At 39.3% G+C, this 21,203-nt stretch overlaps 1 protein-coding gene across 1 annotated transcript in view; it reads right to left on the bottom strand.

Annotated features, from left to right (window-relative positions):
- PTPRO (protein tyrosine phosphatase, receptor type O) overlaps positions 1 to 20,769 on the bottom strand; it is a 237,075-nt gene extending 216,306 nt beyond the window's left edge. The window contains 3 exon segments of the mRNA XM_012810064.1: positions 15,483 to 15,695; positions 15,697 to 15,766; positions 20,729 to 20,769. Of these exon segments, the coding sequence (XP_012665518.1) occupies positions 15,483 to 15,695; positions 15,697 to 15,766; positions 20,729 to 20,769 (324 nt within the window).
- Positions 20,770 to 21,203: the final 434 nt, after the last annotated feature.

The raw sequence follows: 21,203 nt of genomic DNA, 5'->3' as shown, positions 1-21,203 counted from the left end.
CTAAATATGAAACGCCGAGCTCTCCAGTTAAAGCAGAGACCTCATTTCATTCAGATCAACTCTAGACAGATAAGACAGAAGAAATGGCAGAAAAATTCTTTTTTTTTCACGGTGGTGCTCTTCTCAGCTCAAGGTTGAGACAGTTTATAGGGAGGAAGTACGGCATAGCAGGCTGAGCTAGGAACTTTCTCGGCAGGACACAGGCGAGAATTCTAAACAGGCAACAGTCACAGTCTGGGCCTTGCTTCTGTCGAAGCAGCATGACTTTATAACTTTCATATACAGAATTTAGTATCTCATGGACAAACTGAAAAATGAAAAAAAAAAAAAGAAAATTGCATGTCCCTAGGCAAATGAATTAAGCACTTTAATTTTACATTAACAGTTAATTTTCTTCCATATCATTTTTGCACATACTCTAATGAATTAAATAAAAAGACAAGAAAAACAAACAAAACCCTTATCTTCAGGTATGCTTTGTCTTTGCAAAACTAATTTCATGGAACAGTCTGAGATGTAATAATGGGCCTCCTGGGGATGTAATTTTTTATGCATCTTGACATGCAAGTCGTGAGTAATTAATTATGTCTTCTATTTACACTTTGTCAGATAAGAGTATTAAACAGAAGAGCTGAGAAGAACACAGAACACTACTATTAATCTGTTTAATTTGCAAATCTAATGCAATCAAAAGGAATACATTAGTGTTAAAATTGTTGTTGTCCTGGTGGTATTTTTCTTGGAGGGAAAGACCTATCTGAGCTGCAAAAGTCACACAAAGCCAGCCATTAAATCTCTTGTAGGCTTCTAGAGGCAGGACATAAGTCTACCTACGGGCTTCTACCATCGGCCATAAAAGCTCTGGATGTAAGAGGATTGAGAAGCTGGGCTCTCCACAGCAGTACACCCCATTCCAGTCGGGTTTGTGTAATTATCTAACACAGTGCAGAACCATCACATCCATCAAACCAAGAAGGTGACAAATGAAAGTATAAACCTGACGTCTGTGAATATACAGGAATCTTCTGACAACCCAGTCTGGTCTGGGCTAGTAAGACAGACTGAGGGTGGAAAGGAGAAACAGCAAGAAAGATTTTGGATGGCAGGAACCAGCTGTTTCCAGGAGTATTCTCCATGCCATTTCTGGCCAAATGGCAGTTCCAACCAACTGCTTAGAAACTGATTCAGTTACCTATGTCTCAAGATATTTCTGTAGTAAGAGGAAGAAGGAGAAACAGTAAGCTCGAGAATGGGGAAATGGAAAGCCACATCAGGTACTCACACAAAGCAGTATGGTATACACCAGTATGCGTATTGTTCGGGGGTCAGGGTTTCATTCCTAACTCCTTCAGTGCCTCTGTGAAATTCAGTTCCCCATTATTGAAATGATGATAATGATATACAGGATTATATAAGGACAGGATGAGATAATGTATGGAAAGTCCCTGGGAGAGTCCCCAACAAACAGGTGCCACTCAGTAAATGGTAGTGATCAATAACAGAATCTCCTCCATCATTATCAATAACGCAGTGAGCTTTGAAAAAACTAGATCATCACTTTCTGCCTGAGTTACCTTCCTTTGGGATGTATCTCGTATACAAACATGCACTGTCGGGAGGACCTTGAGTGCTGAGTTGGTAGCATGCTTATAACAGGTAGGGTTTACATTCTCTGTTTAGTTTTGGCTAACACAATGTAATTTTAACTCAGAGTTTTAAATAAAATATAAACCTATAGAAAAAAATTATACAAGTATGGGGAGTACATATGTGAATGGCAATTACTATAGTAAACAATGGTAAATTTTTAGTCACATGCAGAGGATATAAATTGGAAAAGTATGCTGACAGTTACAACTTGTGTCTGAAAAAAAATCCATTTATTTTCCATTTATCTCTAAGAGTGCATACGGATTAATGCATAAATAACATGATCCAGGGGAGTTTAAGTCTAGGGACTAATTTACTGAACTACCCAAGCAACAGAGGATTATTTTATCTAATTAAGACAGAGCACACGTATTTAGAATTAAGCATTTGCATTTAACAGCAAATTCAGAATTATAAAAGCAATTAAAGCTAAAATGGGTATGATAATTTTTTTTCCTGAACACCACTGCTGAACAAAAGCTCATTTCAATGTTTTCTTTTCTACCACTGTTGAACAGAATTTTATGAATAGAAGCTCATGGCTAGGCAAAACCACCTTTTCAAATTTAACTTCCAAATACTCATCCTCCTCAGGATCTGATCCATCCACCCTCCTTCACTCAAGCTTTTAAAACATGACTTACATCCTTCTCATTCTTCACTTCTATTTCTCTTTCTCCAGTCTGACATGTTTTCCTTAACTTACCCCATCTGAATTCTGTTGGACAAGACTCGGATTAAAATTTGTCTTCCTTTACTAAACAGTACTCCTTTCAACCCCAAAGCTCTCTCCTTTATCTGAATGCAAAAGCATTTATTTGGATACACTTGTCTGTCTTATTCATTTGCAAATTGGTGTTAATACTTCAGGGCTTTTTTTATGGTATTGAGTGATATGTTGCCCTTGAACTTGTTACATGTTTATGTTAGTATCACTTACGTTATAGACTTCTTGAGGGCCTAACTTTATGTTTTTAAAAATGACGAAACCAGGGCCTCCTGTACATGTATAATTTAATACATGTTTGATGATTGATTGAAATATTTAAATATCTATTGTTTATAAATTCTCCATCCATTTCCCCTTCTTCTCTCTCTACTTCACTCGAACATTACAAGCTTGTCTCACACTTTCTATTTCGTTTAAATTTATTTATATTATTTACAGATAGTCTATTTAATAATTGCTAAAACAATGGAAGAATGGGACTTTATCAGTCTATTAAGTATGCTGTTCTTACCTTTTGTAATGGTAATTTCCATGACTGTATTTTTATCTGATTCTCTGAAGAGTCATTAAAATATTGTCTTTAACAGCATTATGGGAATAATGAATGAGAATGCCTTAATACTTGGTCCTTTCCAGAACTAGCTAGATAAATCTAAGAATATAGCTCATAGAGAACCTGTCTCAAAATGAATTTGAGTTTGCAGTTAATGGTGTTTCATTGAGGTCCTTGTGTATTTTGCATACCTTCCTAATTTAATTCACATTTGCTTAGATATCCTTGCTTTCCATGCAAATATAATTATTGTCTTTCCGAGTTAGTTCCTATAAGACAGAGACTGTCTCTGTCAACTAGTAAGTTAAAATATCTAGCAGAGTGCCAGGCATAACAAAACAAAAGATAAAAATAATCTTAATAAAGTTTTTTGGAAAATAATTATAGATTTTCAGGAAGTTGCAAAGAAATGCATAGTTCCATGAATTCTTCTTCACCCTGCCTCCCCCAATGTTGATACTTGCATATCAAAATAAAAAAAAAATCCAATCTATGAAATTTATATTAGTACAATCTACAGAATTCATTCAGGTTTTGCCAGTTATATATGTGCTCATTTACATATGTATAAATCTCAACATTTTATCACTCATGTAACTTCATGTTATACATGACGTTACCACCAACATCAAGACACACAACTGTCCTATAATTACAAGGCTCACTCATGCTACCTTTTTGAAGCCACATATATTTAATTCCCATGACTCCTAATCCCTAATCTTTGGCAACCATGAATGTGTTCTCCATCGTACTTTTGTTATTTTAAGAGAATTACATAAATGGAATCATATATTTTATAGTCTTCAGAGATTGGCTTTTTTACTCAGCATAATTTTCTTGAGATAATTTAAGATGCTGTGTATATCAATGGTTTGTTCTTTTTCATTGCTGAGTAGTATTACCTGGCACAGATGCACTAAAGGTTTTTAGCCCTTCAGTCATTGAAGGACATTTTGTTGTTTTCAGTTTGGGGCGAGCACAAAACTTCCATGAACATTTGTGCACAGGTTTTAGTTCTTGATGAAGATAATTACAATTTTTCTTCTATGGCTTGTTCATCTTGTTTAGAGCAGAGGTTTTCAGAGTTTGGTAGGGAGCTAGTGACTACATACTATATAAAACATGTTTGTTAGTATATTTAGAAAGGGGAAATTGAGGGATTCAGGGGTAGAGTGTGGGTGAGGGTCCACAGAATGAGAGGAGGCCAGCCCAGGGATTTGTCAGGGTCATGAAGATTCTGTCCCCAGAGTAATCACCTATCTTGGTTTTCATAGAACAGGATGATTTGAATTTGCTGTCCTGGCATAAGGATCCCTTTACCCTCAGAAGTGCTCCCATTGGCATGATAACTTATATAATCACCGGGATCCAGATTACCTAAAGATTGCAAGTACTCACTGACCCACAAATGGATTAACAAATTGTGGTATATGTATACCATGGAATATTATGCAGCCATGAAAAAAGATGGAGCCATTACCTGTTTTATGTTTACATGGATGGAGCTGGAACATATTCTTCTTAGTAAAGTATCTCAAGAATAGAAGATAAAGTATCCAATGTACTCAATACTATTATGAAACCAATATATAATCACCCACACTTTCATACAAATGATAAAACACAACTATATCCCAGTATGAAGGAGGGAAGTGGAGAGTGAGGGGAGGGGAGGGGGAGGCCGAGTGGAGGGAGGGTAATTGGTGGGACCTCACCTATTGTGCATAATGCAAGGGTACATGTCAAATCTATGAAGAGTAAAGTATAAAGGTCTTAACACAACAAGTAAGTGAGGTGAAGGCTATGTTAACTACGTTTATGTTAGCATTCTAAATTGTATATAAAATCAGCACATTGTACCCCATAAATGCATTAATGTACATAGTTAGTATTTAATTTAAAAAGTTCTTTAAAAATCCCAAGTACTGCTATTATGCCTACTTGGTTATGATGGAATTGAATTTTAGTAGATTGCTATTTTGTGATCATTCTGAGTGCTCATGGAGTGACTCACAGGAGTCCAAGAAATGAGATTGTCTTCTTGCAATGAAAGATAGTCTTACTGAAGTCTCTACTGTTTCTGTCCTGTTCCTTTTCTGCTATAAAATGTTTCTTCCTGGGAGTGAGATTTATAGTTGAGAACACCTTCTAAGCTTGTGGTTTAGGACTCATGTCTCAGCTCCACACTGGACAGAATCCTCTTCCCTCCATTGCCAGGTTGAAAACAATTGCAGGGCTAGATTCTGATTATTCTGGCTTAGATCACGTGCCAGGCACAAAGAAAATCGTCAGGAAGGTGCAGTTTTCAAATGGTCTTAGTTTGGGTCAGGTGTCCACTCCTTGGCTCTTCCCTCCATTCAGGGCACTGAGGTCAAGTAGGAGAATGGTATCCCCCCTTCAGATTATATGCCTCACAAGGGAGAAGGAAAATCCCTCCAAGGATAGCGGGATAATAGGATAGCAGGTTAAGGGTGGCAGTTGGCTGGCGTGATGGTATGGCAGACTGGTCCACTACAAAGTTGTACTCTTGGCAGCTACTGTAATTTGTCTTCTATGAAAAGGTCAGAACACTGCCAAATGCCACAAAGCCAGTGAGGAAGACAGCCAGAATTCAATATATTCATTCACTTATATATATTTACATATATATATTTGTTTGTTTATCAGAAAGCCTATATTCTTAAATTCTTTATACATACTATTTAGCGATGAAGAAATGGAAAGAAAAGCTTGTCAATATAGCAAATATAGTATCTGAAGATTTTCCATGCGTTGAATTCTTAAGTAGTTACATTAATGGGAGGCACATACAGGTGATGATTCCCTGCTCAACAATTTCCTATTCCCCACTTCTCTGCTATGATCCAGATCTATGACCTTCTATGTCCTCAATGCAAATACACTTGGCAATTGCTCCCAAATGACCCACCCACTTATTACTAAACAGCCTATCTTGCAGAAGACTGAAAATGCTCAGGTCTTGAAAAAATTATAATACATTTAAGTGAAAAGAGCATGTACAGTAAGGAAGTTTAAATATTCCTTTTTTTTCTTTTTTTAACATACACACTCAGATGCACAGATGTGGAAAAAATTTGGAAAGATACACCCCCAGATGGTAGTTAGGTAGGAGCGGAGGGTTATTCTTTTTCTGCCTGTTGCATTTTATACATTTTCCACAGTGAACATCCAGTAGTTTTCCAACTCTTGCTATATTATTATAGCATTCTCGTGGCAGGTGGTGCATACCTGGCTCTGATCTAGTTAACAGTTTCGGAACCACAAGCAGCCATATAGCAAAAAGGCTAATTGAGGGACTTGGCATCGTAACAAGAGTTTCAGTAGAAAGATTCTCATTAGGTTCTCAATTAACCTTCAGAAAAGAAAGATGTTGCATCAAGGCAACAGTGGAAACTAGCAAGGGTAACAGCGTACAGATGAGAAAAGGGCTTTAAAGACACACCTCTCTTTTGTTACTTGCAAATATATAAAAGGGACAACTTGAGCCACCTGGAAAGGGCGGCTGGATTTTAGAAGATTTTGTTGATTAAAAACAAATAAAAAACCCACACCACATAAACTTGGCTTTTAGAATGAAATCCAAAGTCTTTAGTTCTGAGTCCTTAAAGTCATTTGTAGAAAGCTTTGACAATACCAGAATTCCCACATTACAAATCCCAAGTATCAAACCACTTTGAATGAGGCCCATAGCCATTTCTGAGACACTAATTGAAAAGTATAATTTAGTTAAGGAAAATTGCAGAGGAAATTCCCCCATGACAATGCAGAATAAACTTGGCCACATCCCATCACTATGCTAGTATGTAAATAAGGCTATTGTACCAATGCATTTCATAGTACGTTTTTTGTCTATAATCTTTTAAGGGAGGATGACATGATTTAATGTTTAATAATACATTATAGACAATATACCATCCCCTTGGTCTTTTGTTATTTACCTTATTAATCAATTTAACATTCAGAAAGTTTAAGAGCCATTTTTTCCCCAGACAAAAATTCAAGAGTTTTAAGCAAAGGCAACTTATAGGTATTCCTTATGGTGACTATAATGGCATTTACATGTATTAGTGTAAATATAAAAATACAGTGCTTATAGTTTGCAGTATTTGGCACAATTCCTAAAATAAAGAGCATATGTATTTTTTTCCAAGAGAATTTTTTTGAACCTCACTATTGGATAACAAAGTTATAATGGCTTGCTTTCCAAGCTAATTCTGGTCCTGAGGTTCACGTTACAGTTGATCTTGAGGCTGTGCTTTCCTTATCATTAAGGTTACACTTCTCATTTATCAAAAAGAGAAAGATAGAGAAAAAAAAGCAGTGTCTAGTGTCTGAGCCTAGGTAGTATTTCTTGGAGTATAGTCACTGTCCTCCTGAAACATGTTTACAAGAAGGATATGATAATCAAATAAACTCGGAAAATACTATACCTTATATTTCCTTTCTGGAAGATAGAAAGCTTATTAACATATTAAACATTACGAGAAATCCTGGCCTAGAAAAAATAAATGAATACTAATTTAAACAATGTTAAACTAATTATTGCCCCAATTCTTGTCAGCACAGTGTTGATTTTTAATCGATCTGTTCATACTGCCAGCCTCTTGATGTCTCAGGGAGTGACATTTTGGGAATACTGCTCTATATACATTTTTATTATTCTACCATTGGCTTTGCCTATTTTTTCCTTACGACATTTCCTTTTTCTTTCCTTCTGTTTCTTGAGTGCATACTGCATTCTAGGCACTGTTGCAAGGATTTTATGGCCACGATCTCATTTATTCCTGACAATAACCCTATGAGATAAGGATGCGAGGTTACCAAAGGAAAACCCAGAGGGGTGAAGGAAATTTCATGGCACCCTCCTCCTCCTGCTGCTGGTAAGTGGGGCAACTGAGAGAGATGGTGTTGAAATCAGATCTCTCTGACCTGCTGTTGTGATTACACAGGGGCAACTTTTCATCTCTTCAGCTCCCCATCTCCACACAGACTAACAGCCTACCCATTCATATTTCCCCATCCAAAGCTATTTACTCCAGACCTCAGTTTACAGATCCTCTCTGTTCCATTTGATGCTGTTGCTTAATTCCTCCACTTGAAATTTCCCAGTCCCCAGGCTTCCTTGTTCCTGCTTTTCCTCTTGATCCTTTCTGGCTGTGCCTTCTTCATCTTCTTGGGTTCCTTACTTGCCCACCATTGAATGTTGGGGCCCTGTGAGACTCCATCCTGGCCCACAGCCCCCATTTCCCTTTCCCTCTGCTGGGAAACCTCATGCATGTCCCCAGGCTTAGACTTCAGACTCAAGCATGGAGTATCTGTTTTTTGGTTTTTCACTTATTTGTTTTTCTTTTGCTTTTATGTATTTCAAATTCAAAGTTCTTCTACCAAACCCATCTTGTCTTGTATCAGTCAAGGTCCCATCAGGACACTCAGAGGGAAATCCCAGAGAATTATTTAATAAAAGGACTATTATCAACAGTGTGGAGCAGAATAATGGTACTGAGTAGCGATAAAAATATACCCAGGGACTAGCAGCAGGGAGAAGCTATTGCCATCAAGGGAGAGCAGTGTTTCTGGAACTTGGCTAGGGCTTTAGCCGTATAAAAGGGGCTGACTACAGAAGTAGAAGAGGGAATGATTATTTCACTGCCTGACAGGAGCTGGCCAGGGTGGACAATGGGGGAATAAATGCTTGGATTTCTCTCTCTCTCTAGCATTCATTTTTACTAGTGCCTTCTATTGGCCAAACTCACCAGAACCCAGAGGGCATGAGGATTAGAAGAAACGGTTCATACAGGGAAGCGTCCGGCACTGGAGAAGGGAGGAAGTTGAGCTTGAGGGTAATGAAGACTGTTTAGCACACATGCGATTGTAAGGTCTGGTCTCTCAAATAAAGGGGTTGGTTACCTAGAAATTACCCTAGACCAGGGTATCCAACTCTTGTATTTCTCTGCCACACATTGGAAGAATAAGAGTTGCCTTGGGCCATGCATTAAATACACAAACACTTATGAAAGCTGATTAGCAAAACAAAGGTCTGTGCACACTTTTCATGATATGAGACACCACAGATAAGCAAAAAAAAGTCCTTGTAAAATCAGCATGTGGCCCGTGGCTCACAGATTGGACACCCCTGCCTAGATTTTTCTTTCTCCAGTTTCCCACAGCTAATCAATCTTGCCAACTTAGTTCTTTTCAACAGCACATCTCTTCCTTTAGTTCCTTCTATCACCACTTAGCATCAATGTTTGTCATCTCTTAATTGGATAATTACAACAACCACCTAGCCGTGTAACTGACTGTGTCTGGGCCCGACCCACCTTGGGGATCACCTTTCTTGCAGGCAAAGAGCTCTATCTAAAATGCTCATTTTTCCCTGCCAATCTCTTGATTGAACCCGTCAACAAGGCCCCTTCACCTAGAGAATAAAGACCCTACTTTCTGGCATGGCATTGAGAAACCTCCCTGGTCTGGCTCCTATGGCCCTATTTTCTTTTGGATATTATTTGAATTTTCCAAAACACTCTCAAGCTTTTCATAACATTCGGCCTTTCCCCTTGCAGTTTTCTTGGCCTATATACCTATATCTTTCAGACTAACTCATATTTGTGCTTCAAAACTCAGCTCAGGCATCATGCTAAAAGAAGTCATTTCGCAAACCACCAGATAAATAAGTATCCTCTAGCATCCTCTAGGTTCTATTTAAAAAAAAAGAAAACTGACCGCATTTTCATGACATTTTCTTCTTCTGTGTCTCTGTGCTCACACTGCCATTTGTGGTGATTCAGTTGCGTGTTATTCATTCCCATTCCTACAATATCTAGTATAATTCCTGTCCCAGAGTAAGTTCTCAGTACCTATTTAAATAGTATTGGGTGGTAAATCATTATTCTGGACTCAGAAAGGCAGACCTAGTATTGAAGAATAAAAGAAACTTCTCAACTATGCCATTTGGCTTTGGGGAAAAATTGGCCAGCCAAAGAATATCTATGGGATGATCTTTCAAGAAAACTAAAAGACAAAGAAAGGTTAATTAGAAATTAAAGCCAGGATCCCCAAGCAAGAATGTTGGAGTTCCTCAAAATAGAATCTTGATCCTGAAAATAAATCTAAGGAGTAACAAACTAGACTTTGGATAAGTCCAAAGACACAAAGGGTACTGAAGACTATTTTGAATTCTTTGACATCTGGTTGGTATATGCCTATCAGAAGCTCCTAGGGGTGGAACAAAGAGGGAATTGCACAATTTGGGGTAGTACAGAGACCCAAAGATGGTCTGATATGGGTGAGGAATAGAGAGAACCAGGGACAGAACTTCCTCTGCACTGTATTTGTTCAACACAGAGGTGATACTGAAGGGACTGTATCAGGAGTGCGTAGATTTGAGGTGTTTTCTCACCTATTCACAACTTGCTTATATTAAAAAGTTAGTGGGTAAAAAAGAGAAAAATAAAACAAAGTGAAGGTCTCAGTTATCTGCAAAAACAGTTAAATAAGATAACATAAAAAGGGAAAACATATATCATTGAAATCTCATATGCATTACTATTAACAAACATAATTCTGATTTTGGACCACCACATTGTATGTATATAATTTGCATTTTGTCACTTGCTAGTAAATGTACAAGAATTTGTAAACAGTTTGAAAACAGGACCATTTGGTTTTAATTTTCTATAAGATGGGAACAGTTTAGTTAGAAAAATGAGCTGCACAGCTTTCCTAGTTAGGAAGGGTGAAAAACCAAATAGATAAAGAGTGTCTGATGTGGAAACACATTTATTTGCATATAAATAGAAGGATGGCAGTATATTTGTTTTCATCAGACTTTGTTCATTTCATTCTCTAATTTTCCCCATATTCATTTCCTTACGGAAATTACCTTGCATATAAATCGTAATACAACTCTTTAGCTTAAAGTCCTATTTCCAATTCCAGTTCTCTGTTTCTGAAATACAAAAATACATCAAGCATATATCATTTTTCTCTGTTTCATCTCAACGTCCTGACAAAAAGGAAAGGAAAAACCTTTTATCAAGAAACCTCTTCAACCTTGTTTCAAAACATCCTCTTTTTGTTTGGTGGTTTTAAAATATTCAGAAGAAAAAGGAGCTGGCCTTTAAGTAACCAGAATGCCTAAGGAAAGAAGAAATCTTTCACAGGGAAATTAGATTCTGACAGAGTTGAGAATGATTTTCTGATGTAGGGATAAAATGTGGTTTTACTTTTAGAAATAAATTTGAAAGCACTATATGCAGAGGAAAAGAAAAATTGGTGCTCTAGAGACCTAGGACGAGATTGGAAAAGGGAAATATTAAGAGTAATTAGTGATAGCAGATTGCAAGGGAGGTGTTTAAGGCTATTCCCATGGTCTTTTTACTGGCTGGTGGGAACTACCTGGAGCCTGGTGGAGTCAACAGTACCAGGAGAGAAAAGAACAAGTGTCTCCTGTTCTGCCTCCATCTCATCCCACCCCATTCATACTCTAACTCGCTCCACTTGGACCACAATCACCTTATTTGGGTTGTTCACGTTAATGATGTTAGTGCACAGAAGCATCTCTTGGGCAGTTATTTAAACAAAAAGAACAGATATTAATAAGTCTTAAAAGCCACACTGGAAGAGTTCTGTGAGACACTGATTTATATGACTCTGGACTAAACACTACCATTTGTACAACCAAGACCAGAGCACAGGAAAGGCTTTGTCTCTTAAAGGAAATGTTCTCGCAAAAAATTAGAGGAACTTCCACTAGAAATGCAGAAATCTTGGTCAATTCTTGTTGCTTGTGGTCCTGGGAGAAGGGTGACATGGAACAGAAAGCAAAAAGATGACCTGGGTATCTGTTGTGTTGGCTGAAGTTGTAGGTCTGTATAGATTTAAAAACCACACACACACAAGCCCAAAACCCCAAAACCATTTTCCCTGAGACATCAGCTGCTACTTTTAAATGATGACATTAGACAGCATGAGAGGCAAGATAAATGAATAAATGGGCAATTGGAAGTATTAAATTTTTGAAAAAGAATAATTCATTGGCATTTTGATTTATGATTTTAATAAGAGCCTAATATAAGTAGAGATTGGTAAAAAAAAATTACTAGTTTTAGTTATTGAGTGCATCGTATCATGGTTGTTTAACTCACATGATAATTATGTTTTCTTTGGTGCATTTGGTTGTCAATATGATAATATTTCACAATTCTCAACCAGGAGCTATTTATATATGTACTGCAAAAAATGTGAATCCTATTTATTAAGTTTTGATTGTATACTTCATACTACATACTAGGCACAGTGGAAGACAAAAAAATTACAATAGACATTGCTGTATTTCAAAAATATGTCTAACATACGTGGAGTGAGTAGATAAAAACGCTAAGTGCTTTTCAGTAAAGTTCATCATTGCTTCTGAAACATGACATCACTGAAACTGTGTACATGGAAGCATTGAATAAAGATGAAAAAAAGAAATAGACACGTGTGGTCATTGTCGTTAAGCTTCCTGTGGTGCCACCCTGCCACACTCCAATGTTTTATATAGGTGCACAAGTGGTCCCCACCACCAAAGATCCTGTTACAAAGCCTCAAGAATCAAGTTGGAGTTATATTTATAAGACTCAGGAACTAATCTGCTTATAAGTTTAAATATCTTTAAATTAGGTATTTACATACTAGAAATAATGCTACATCTTAATAGAAAGTACAGATGATTATTTTTAATCACTTACACATTTTCTTTGGGGTCAAAATGAGGCAGAGATGTACAACAGGCTTTCATAAAACAAGAACAAAAGCAAACATATGTTCGCAGTGGGAAGGATTATCACTCAATCACCTGTAGTAGCAGGGCACGGTGAGCCTTTGCCAACTTACAGGGGACTGTCACATGTAAAGGGCTTCTCTAAAAGGTTGGCCATATCATTTACCGAAAGAGCAAGTTAACAGAAGCATTAAAGGCAGGAAACTTCATTGTGAGGAGAAGGGCCTAGGTTGCTCCAAAGATATGAAAGGATCACAGTTCATCTGCCAGTACTATGTAATATACTCATGAAACCTCAACACAGAAAGTAAAACTTCTTTGTCTGTGTGTCTTTGTGTGTGTAAGAGAGAGAGAGAGAAGGGGAGAGGGAGCACAGGAACATGGAAAAGGCAGACAGGCTATGAAAAGTGGATATTTCTCTTGAATAAGAGTAGAATGGCTAGTATTGTAACATTCATGCTTTACAGAATTAAAAGTAAATCTCTTTTGGAAAATACGAAATTAAGGGCCCTTTCAAATTTAATGTTCTTTGATGATATCTCAGGTGAAAGCAGAAATAAAAGGAAATATAGAGAAAGGGTTAAAAAAGAAAAAAGGAGATATGCTGAGCCTACGAGTTTAGGGAAACATTCTAGTTGACTACCAATAAGCAGCATTTCAGGGAAAGCAGATTTCAAATTCCTATGATGTCATATTCCACAATTTACATCTTAGTTGACAAAGTATGGAGGTTGAGCAAACTGACACAGGAAGCCATTTTCAGGGAAAGGTTTAGGAAAGATGAGAGAAATGGGGAAGCACATTGTTTTTTTCTGGGAATTACAGGAAGGTGCAGAAGTGGGAGGCTGCCCACTGGAAGTCCTAGATGATGAAGAGTAGTGATGTTTCTTACAAAGTTTTTGTCCCATTATTGTGATACTTTTTTAAGCGGCGAGTTTTCTCAATGCATTTACTTTGTGATGAAGTTTACCGTGATCAACGTTACCTGCAAACATTCAGGACCATATCTGTTATCTGAAACAGGGGGAGCTCAATGACAGTCCCTGACATTGCCATTCGGCTCTGGCAGACTGCATTTTCCAATTCCAATACTGAATTTTGAGTTAAACTTTTGCCGTATTTTTTACCTTTTCATTGCAACACCCTAACACCACTTCTAAAGTAATCATCCTTTTCTTCCTGGGATTCTTATCCATTATGAAGAACTCAAGCAAAAAGCTGCAATTGTGTCAAAGGTTAGGTTTGATGTCATGGCTGTTACTTAGTGACTCGATTTCTCATTTTGGGTTCATGACAAAGTGTGGCGTACCTCTAATAGTTATGGCAGAGTTTGACAAACAGACAAATGACTTAGTGACTCGATTTCTCATTTTGGATTCACGACAAAGTGTGACATAGCTCTAATAGTTATGGAAGAGTTTGACAAACAGAAAAATGACTTACAGATATCTTAATAAGTCTAATGCATCTGTGATATGTACTGAAAAGCAGTCTCCTAGAGAGAAAAACCTATAACCGAGCTTATGATTCACCATATTTTAAAAATGAAATTATAGTCGATAACAAGAGATAATGCAAAAACATACTAAATGTAATTTATACTCATGCACTGCGTTGCTGTTTCTCTCTAGAACTATTTTTTTCTATTTTCCATTCTGATATATGAAAATGTGGACTACTTAAACTCCATGCTGTTCTTACTCTCCTGGTTCTGTTCTGCTATAGTCTTGCCAGCCATTCATAATTAATGGTGCGTATAAGCAAGAAGTGACTCTAATAAGAAAACGCATCCGTGGAATGCTTCCTGCGTTTCTAGGTAGGTACCACTGTGGTGCTGAAAGGATAGCTCCGGGTCACCTGTGGACATTCTCGAGTTTGCTTGGCCGAGAAGGGAAAGGCTTACTAACAGAGCCAAAGCAGACCCTGTGAAAACACGCGTGATAGACAACCACTTCGTAACTTCACACCACCCCCCGCAAAAAAACATCTACCGGACCCTTCTTCAAAAAACTGTATCGACGGTTTCATGATCAAACTGATTTTTTTTTAAAGCGGCCCTTTTCCTGTTCCTTTTTCTCAAAGTAAAACCCGGAAGCAGCACATTCCAAAGGAGAAGGGAAAAGTTAATTGTATATATTTGTCTACTATTCGAGCTAGAGGTAGCATGTCCTGAAAATATAGTGGAGAAAGTCTAGAGACTTGTTAGAAGGAATTCTCAGGGTGGAGACAAGAGTTGGAGAGAGGCAGCCTCTCCCGGCTCGACCTGACACTCCTTATTCAGAGAAAACCCTGGACCCAGCCCTGGCGGTCCATCCGTGGCCAGGGAGTTGGGTCTTCCTCCTCCCTCGCCCAGCGCGTAATTCCAGCAGAAGGTAAATTAAGACAAAGCGGCCGCACGCTCCGGTGGGGGAGGGCGGAAAGGTTAAGCGGCGGAGGCGTGCAGGGGAGACCAGAAAGGAAAGTGACCTCATTTGCCTGAGAAAGCACTGTCCAGCAAGCCCACCGTTGAGGTGGACATCCGCGGCCGTAAAAGAGCACAAAAGGCGAAAACTGGAGGGAGCAAACTTCCCTCATTCCTCCACCCCCAGCCTTTAAGACCCCCAGGAACACGCACACACACCGACAACAAAGCGTGCGTCCGGGCTGCCCGGCTGGCGCTGCCCGGGGCCAGGCGCGCGGCTCCCGCACGGCAGAGCCGGGGCTCCAGAGCGCGGCTGCTGCCTGGATCGCCGGGGGAGGGTGGGGTAGAGGAGCTCCCCTACCTTGAGCAGCACAAAGAGCCAGAGCAGAGGCAGGAGGCGGTGGCCACCGCGAGTCCTCGTGGGCAAGTGCCCCATCACTGCGTGGACCCGGACCCCGGGGGATGGCTGCGCTAGCGGACTCCCCCGGCGGCAGCTCACAATGGCGAACTGGGGCTGCAGCTTCAGACCCTGGGCGCCGAGGTTGCGGCTGGCGGGCGCATGCTGCCTTTCCAGCACCCCCCTGCGCCTGTTCCCTTCCTCTTCAGCGCCCGGGGTCCTCCAAGAACGTGCCAGGCGCTGCCGTTCTTTAATGGCTAAGGATGAAGAGGGTGGGGATTGGAGTGGGCGAGGCTCTGCCGCCGCGGCCACCGCCTCTGCGGGGTCCTCGTGGAGAGGCAGAGGCGGGGGCTGTGCTGCCCAGCCCGCTGTGGTCCTCTGACAACAGGGATGCTCTCACTCAGAGCTGCGACTCATAAAGTGAAAGCAGCACCCGACCCTCCCACCGGGGTCGGCCAGCTGCTCTGGCAGCTGGACACCCCCCACTGCAGGCTCCGCCTCAACCCGTCCCACAGTCTCTGGGACTCAGGAGTTCCATCGGTTCCCTGACCCCTCTTAAGCAGGGGGCCCCAGATCCCAGTTTTCACAAGGCTCCTCTCATCCGCCCTCAGTTGCAGTCCTAACGCTTGAGTGGTTTGATGGTGTAGTATGGGGAGGGGAGGGTGAGATGGAAGGGTATTTCCCTCCCTTCCCCAGCTTGCATTCTCCCCATCCTATTAAAACACTCAACCTCTCTCTCCCACACTCACCTAGACAGAAATCGCACAATTATATAGATTTTCCAAGTGAAATCAGGAGTTCTTGTGAATTTCAGACTGTCCTTTGATATCAAAGTCTGCCAGGGCTCCTGAAGCTGAGTGGCCAAGGGGGTGAAATCACCGTATTTGCATACATTGACCCTTGAAAAGCACAGGATTGAATCTCAGAGATCCACTCACACATGGGTTTTCTCCTATCTCTGCCATCAGGACCCAGCAGACCAACACTTTCTCCTCTTGCGTCCTCACCCTACTCAGTCTGTGTAAGGATGAAGACCTTCGTGATGATCCACTTTCACTTCATGTTGTAAATATATTTTCTCTTCTCTATGAGTTTCTTAACAGCGTTTTCTGTTCTCTAGCTTACTTTATTGTACGAATACAGTATGTAATACATGTAACACACAAACCAGGCTGCAATCAACAGTTTAAGTTACAGACAAGGCTTCCACTCAACAGTAGACAAAGTTTTAGGGGAGTCAAAAATTATACACAGATTTTTGACTGCACAGAGATCAGCCCAGACCCTGCTATTTATAATTTTATTGAATGATACTGAATAAATTAATCTGGGAATTTTTAGAATAGAAAGCAAGTGCCCAGTTGTGCACCCCCAGTCTACTTATCAGTCCTCTTTGTTGTTATGTGTATTTGGGGGTACACTGTTCAGATATAACTGATTTCTGATGATCATGTAAATTACCTTTGCTGTGTCCGATTTATCCTTGAGACATGCTTGGGGACCGCAATTCAGGAAAGGTCACCCTGGTCCCGAATATAAGCCAAGGCACCAACTGTATCTCTGTCACAGGGCTAGGGAGTAGTGGCCTGAAAAAGGACCCATGGCTCTGTTTACTCAGCGTTTTACTGGATGAGCAGTGGCCACACACCACACTAATCATTTTGTTGTTGTATGTGTGTGCGCCTGAGATAGTCTTGGATTGAGTATATTTTCCTGCATATACATGAAACATTTAGAGCATGAAATGTTCTATGCATAAAACACAGAACGATGGTCTGAATTTATGTGAGAATATTATCTTTGGCACCTTCTTTCAGAGGCTTCTGTTGTTTTTGCCTCCTTTCCAATCTCAAGCCCACTTGAGTTGCCCCCCGGACCACCCTTTGTTGGCCTGGACCTTTCCTTTCTCTTGGGAACATTTTAGCTGCTCTTTCTCTCTATGGGTCAGACTCATGGACTATCTGAAAATTTTATCCTTGGGACTTGCACTTATTGGGATTTTAGTTGATGTATTTTTCCTTTATTTTGATGCTCCAGAAATAGTATTCTGTGTACACCTTCCCCTAGAAGTAACTATAGTCATCTAATCTCTAGAATTTAGGATGTTGTTCCCCTTAGAAGGAACTATAAGGTGATCTAATCTTCTTAAAGTCCTATAGACTTTGGGAGGCCAGTGGCAAAATGACATTCATAGGATGCCAGCTATTCCTCTTTTGAGGAGAGTTTGGTTTCAAGTATGTGTGTATCTGTGTTGTGAATTATGGTTCTAAATGAGGGTGTTCATTGAATGTGTTGCACGTGTAATATATATATGGTTAGAGGCTTTCCTGATGGGTTTAGGACATTAGAAAACAATTCTGATCATACATTAAACTTGCAAATGCAAAATGACCTTTCACAATGGTGCATCAATAATCATATTTTTCTATGTCTTTTTATTTTTTTCTCAATTATATCACAGTTTGCTCTTTCTGCCCTTGTGGATAGCTACATACAAACCACTTCGGAAAAACAGTAATAGGGAACAGTAAGTAGTCAGCCATTACCCAGTAAAGGATTAGTAATTGGCAGTGCTAATATTTTATTAGTAATACTGTGATTAAATGGCCTGAAGACTGAAGGTATTATTTATAATCACAAAAAAGTTCCTTTCTAGAGAAGAATATTTTACATAACTGTTGCTGGGCAAAATAGTTTCTTTTGTTTTTATTGCACTTAAAACATAACAGTCTGGCAAATTTTCCTAGAAGAGACTCTCATTAAGAATATGAATGCTGCGCCACTAGCAGTGTGGAGGTTTTAATCCACAGAGCATGTAGTGTGTGTGTATTTTAAAGTATTGACTAGCTTTCCAATACTTCCTAAAGGATGGCACATTTTATTATGCTATTCTCAAGACCCCAAATCAACAAGAACAGCCAGAGGCAACGTATAGTTCATAAAGGAATTTACATTTCACCAACTGCTTCGACATGTTTGTTCCAATTTTATTATCACAACAATCCTGTCAGGTAAAGAGGTCTGAGATCGTTATCACCAACTGATTCTCGTAGTGCTGCTTTTCCTAGAGAAAGAACAGAATCTCTTATATGCTGAGAGATAAGGATTTAAAAATTAATTCTTACAAATCAAAACAAATATCTGTACTTCCTTTTAAACAATAATAAGGTGGTTAGTGATTTAGAAACTGGGAGGTCTGCTTTAAGTTTATAAGAGTGTTTTCTTTTTTAAATCAGGAAAAGCAATCTTTTCCTAAATATGTAAAAATGTATCCAATCCTATGTGGTTTTCATCTATCTCTCCTATAGAAAGAGAAGCAATAGCAGCTACGGAGAAGTAGCTAGAATCCCTGTGAGAGGTTTAATGAGGGTCAAATGGAACTCTTACAGTGCCCTTGCCCATGAAGCTCAATTTTGTCCTCCAGGGACCAACTCTAATGTAGTTCAGTGTGTTTCGTCCCGCTTCCACTACTGAAATAGCCTGCGAGGTTGTCAGCAGTTTCGGCATTAGAGAGTTGCATTTATGGGGATGTGCAATGACAAATAATTCACTTGATATGGAATGCTGATAAAAACTCAGGTCATTGATCTCCAGATCAATAGCCATTCGGTTTGTCATCTGCATCTCACATATGACATTTTTTACAGGATACGAACTGTAGATTACAGGTAATATGTTGTTAGGATAGGATGACCAGGCAGCATTTGGATTTTCAATTTATTTGAGAATTTTCAAATTTCTTTTCTCTTGATGAGTACTGGTTTCTTGCCTAAAGAGCTGTTGACAATTGATACATTTTGTGTCTTTCAAAACGGGAATGATTGACAACTCTCAGGTGGAGAATATGTTCCAGCTGCCAAGACTTATTCTTGCCACAATTGAATAGCAGTGAAATACAGTAGAAGGTCATTTTTGCTTTTATATAGAGACTCTTTTCCTATTGCCTCATCTTTCCCCCTAAACAATGTCTATTAAGGGATCTGTCTTATTTGTGCTCCACTCTTACATGGTTTTTTAAAAATCAAATAAAAATATTGCATTAGAAGATAATGGTTTTATACACAAAATCATCTACTTAAAGGAATAAGAACACATATAGAAAACAAGAACATATATTTATCATTGGACACAAATTGCCAGGTATAGGATGAACAAATCTGAATTAGGAAGGCAGATTGTCATTTTCAAGCTATTTAAAGGAAATAACCTTTCAGTTATTAATGTACTATAATGTGACAACTGTTTGTTATTAACATTTCATTTACTTGCCCTAACGTTTTGATAAAAGACACTAAACCGTCTAAAGTTATGCAAGTTTATCCCATAGTTTAATTATATGGGATTCCTTGGCTAGTGAACTTCTAGAATATTTTTTTGTGAGTTCAGACATTGCTATCATCTACTCGCTTGTCCTTTCTTCCTAACTAGGTTTCTTGACTGATTATAACTTAAAGTGTTAATATCTTGCTTGGGAGTAATTACTTTAGCTTAACAAAAAAGCAGCAATAGAACTTGTGTGCAATTTCTAGCTAAAGCAAGACAGGCTGTTTGTTTACTGAGTGGAAATGGTATGTGCTGATCCTTCACTTCTTACAAATGTTTAACTACAGAAAAACTGGTGATAGTGATCGCAGGTACTTTGTAAAGACTAGGAAAACATTAATCACATGATTTGAAAATGTACTGCCTTAATTGCTAAGGATTGTACCCCCAGGGATGGTAATATTGCATTGACATTTATATTTCAAATCAATTTTATGCTAAAATGGGAAAGCTCCTGCTATTCCCAAATCTAACTGTGAAAGAAGGAGTAAAGATGACTGTAGTCTGGGAGTCGGGGGGTGGGGTGGGGGGCGGTAGGGCATGCTGCTGCTAGATTGGTTTTGTTACCTGTCTTAGAAGAAGGATCTAGAAGAAAATGTTTGAGGAAAGCAGGAATGTTTTGGAGAAACTTAATGATGCTCCAGGGAAAACTGAAACAACCTCATAAAAAGATGGAGAGAAAAGGCAAAACAGTGAAGTCACACATTTCTAGCTAGGCTTACTTAGTGTGAATATCGGTAAGAGGAGCCATCAGGAGAGGGAGAGGAATATAAAGATTTCACTTGTTTGGTAATTTGAAAAAGTGGAGAAATCATAAGGCTAAGCACTTAACGTACATTAGAGAGTGGTGTGCATGAACTCCAATCAGTTATCAATATGTGTCTCACTCGACAATGACCATTTCCAACCTTTTCTGCTCACCTGACATATCGGCTCCCTGCCCTGAAGTCTCCTTCAGTGCTTTGGCTTCACCTTCTGCCCTACAGAGACACAGAGGCCATCGAGTGACATCCTCTTCATCTTCCTTGACAGCAGGTGTAATCCCACCCAAATCTACCTCCCATTCTATGCCCCCTGTCTTGCTGAGAACAAGACGCTCTCTCTCAATAACCACAAAAGTCTAGTCTTGGCATTTATCTCATCTATTTTCTGAAGCTCATTCCTTCCAGCCTTCCCTGTCCTCTTATTTTTAACCTCTTTCTTTTGATGGATTCCATCTGTTAGGTTTTAGCACTCTATCTTTAGAATAGCGGCCGGGGGCGGGGGGGACTTCACCAGATCCTTCCTGCCCTCCTGCCTCCCCTTTTCTTTCTCCCCTTCTTTCATCCCTGCCACTGCCCCTCCAGAGTAATATTTTCCAAA

Source organism: Otolemur garnettii, unplaced genomic scaffold (genome assembly GCF_000181295.1).
Source record: "Otolemur garnettii isolate 467f Iridium unplaced genomic scaffold, OtoGar3 scaffold00124, whole genome shotgun sequence".
In the NCBI taxonomy this organism is placed as follows: domain Eukaryota; kingdom Metazoa; phylum Chordata; class Mammalia; order Primates; family Galagidae; genus Otolemur; species Otolemur garnettii.
Note: the sequence above shows the minus strand (reverse complement) of the source record. Positions and strands in the feature narration are given on the sequence as shown.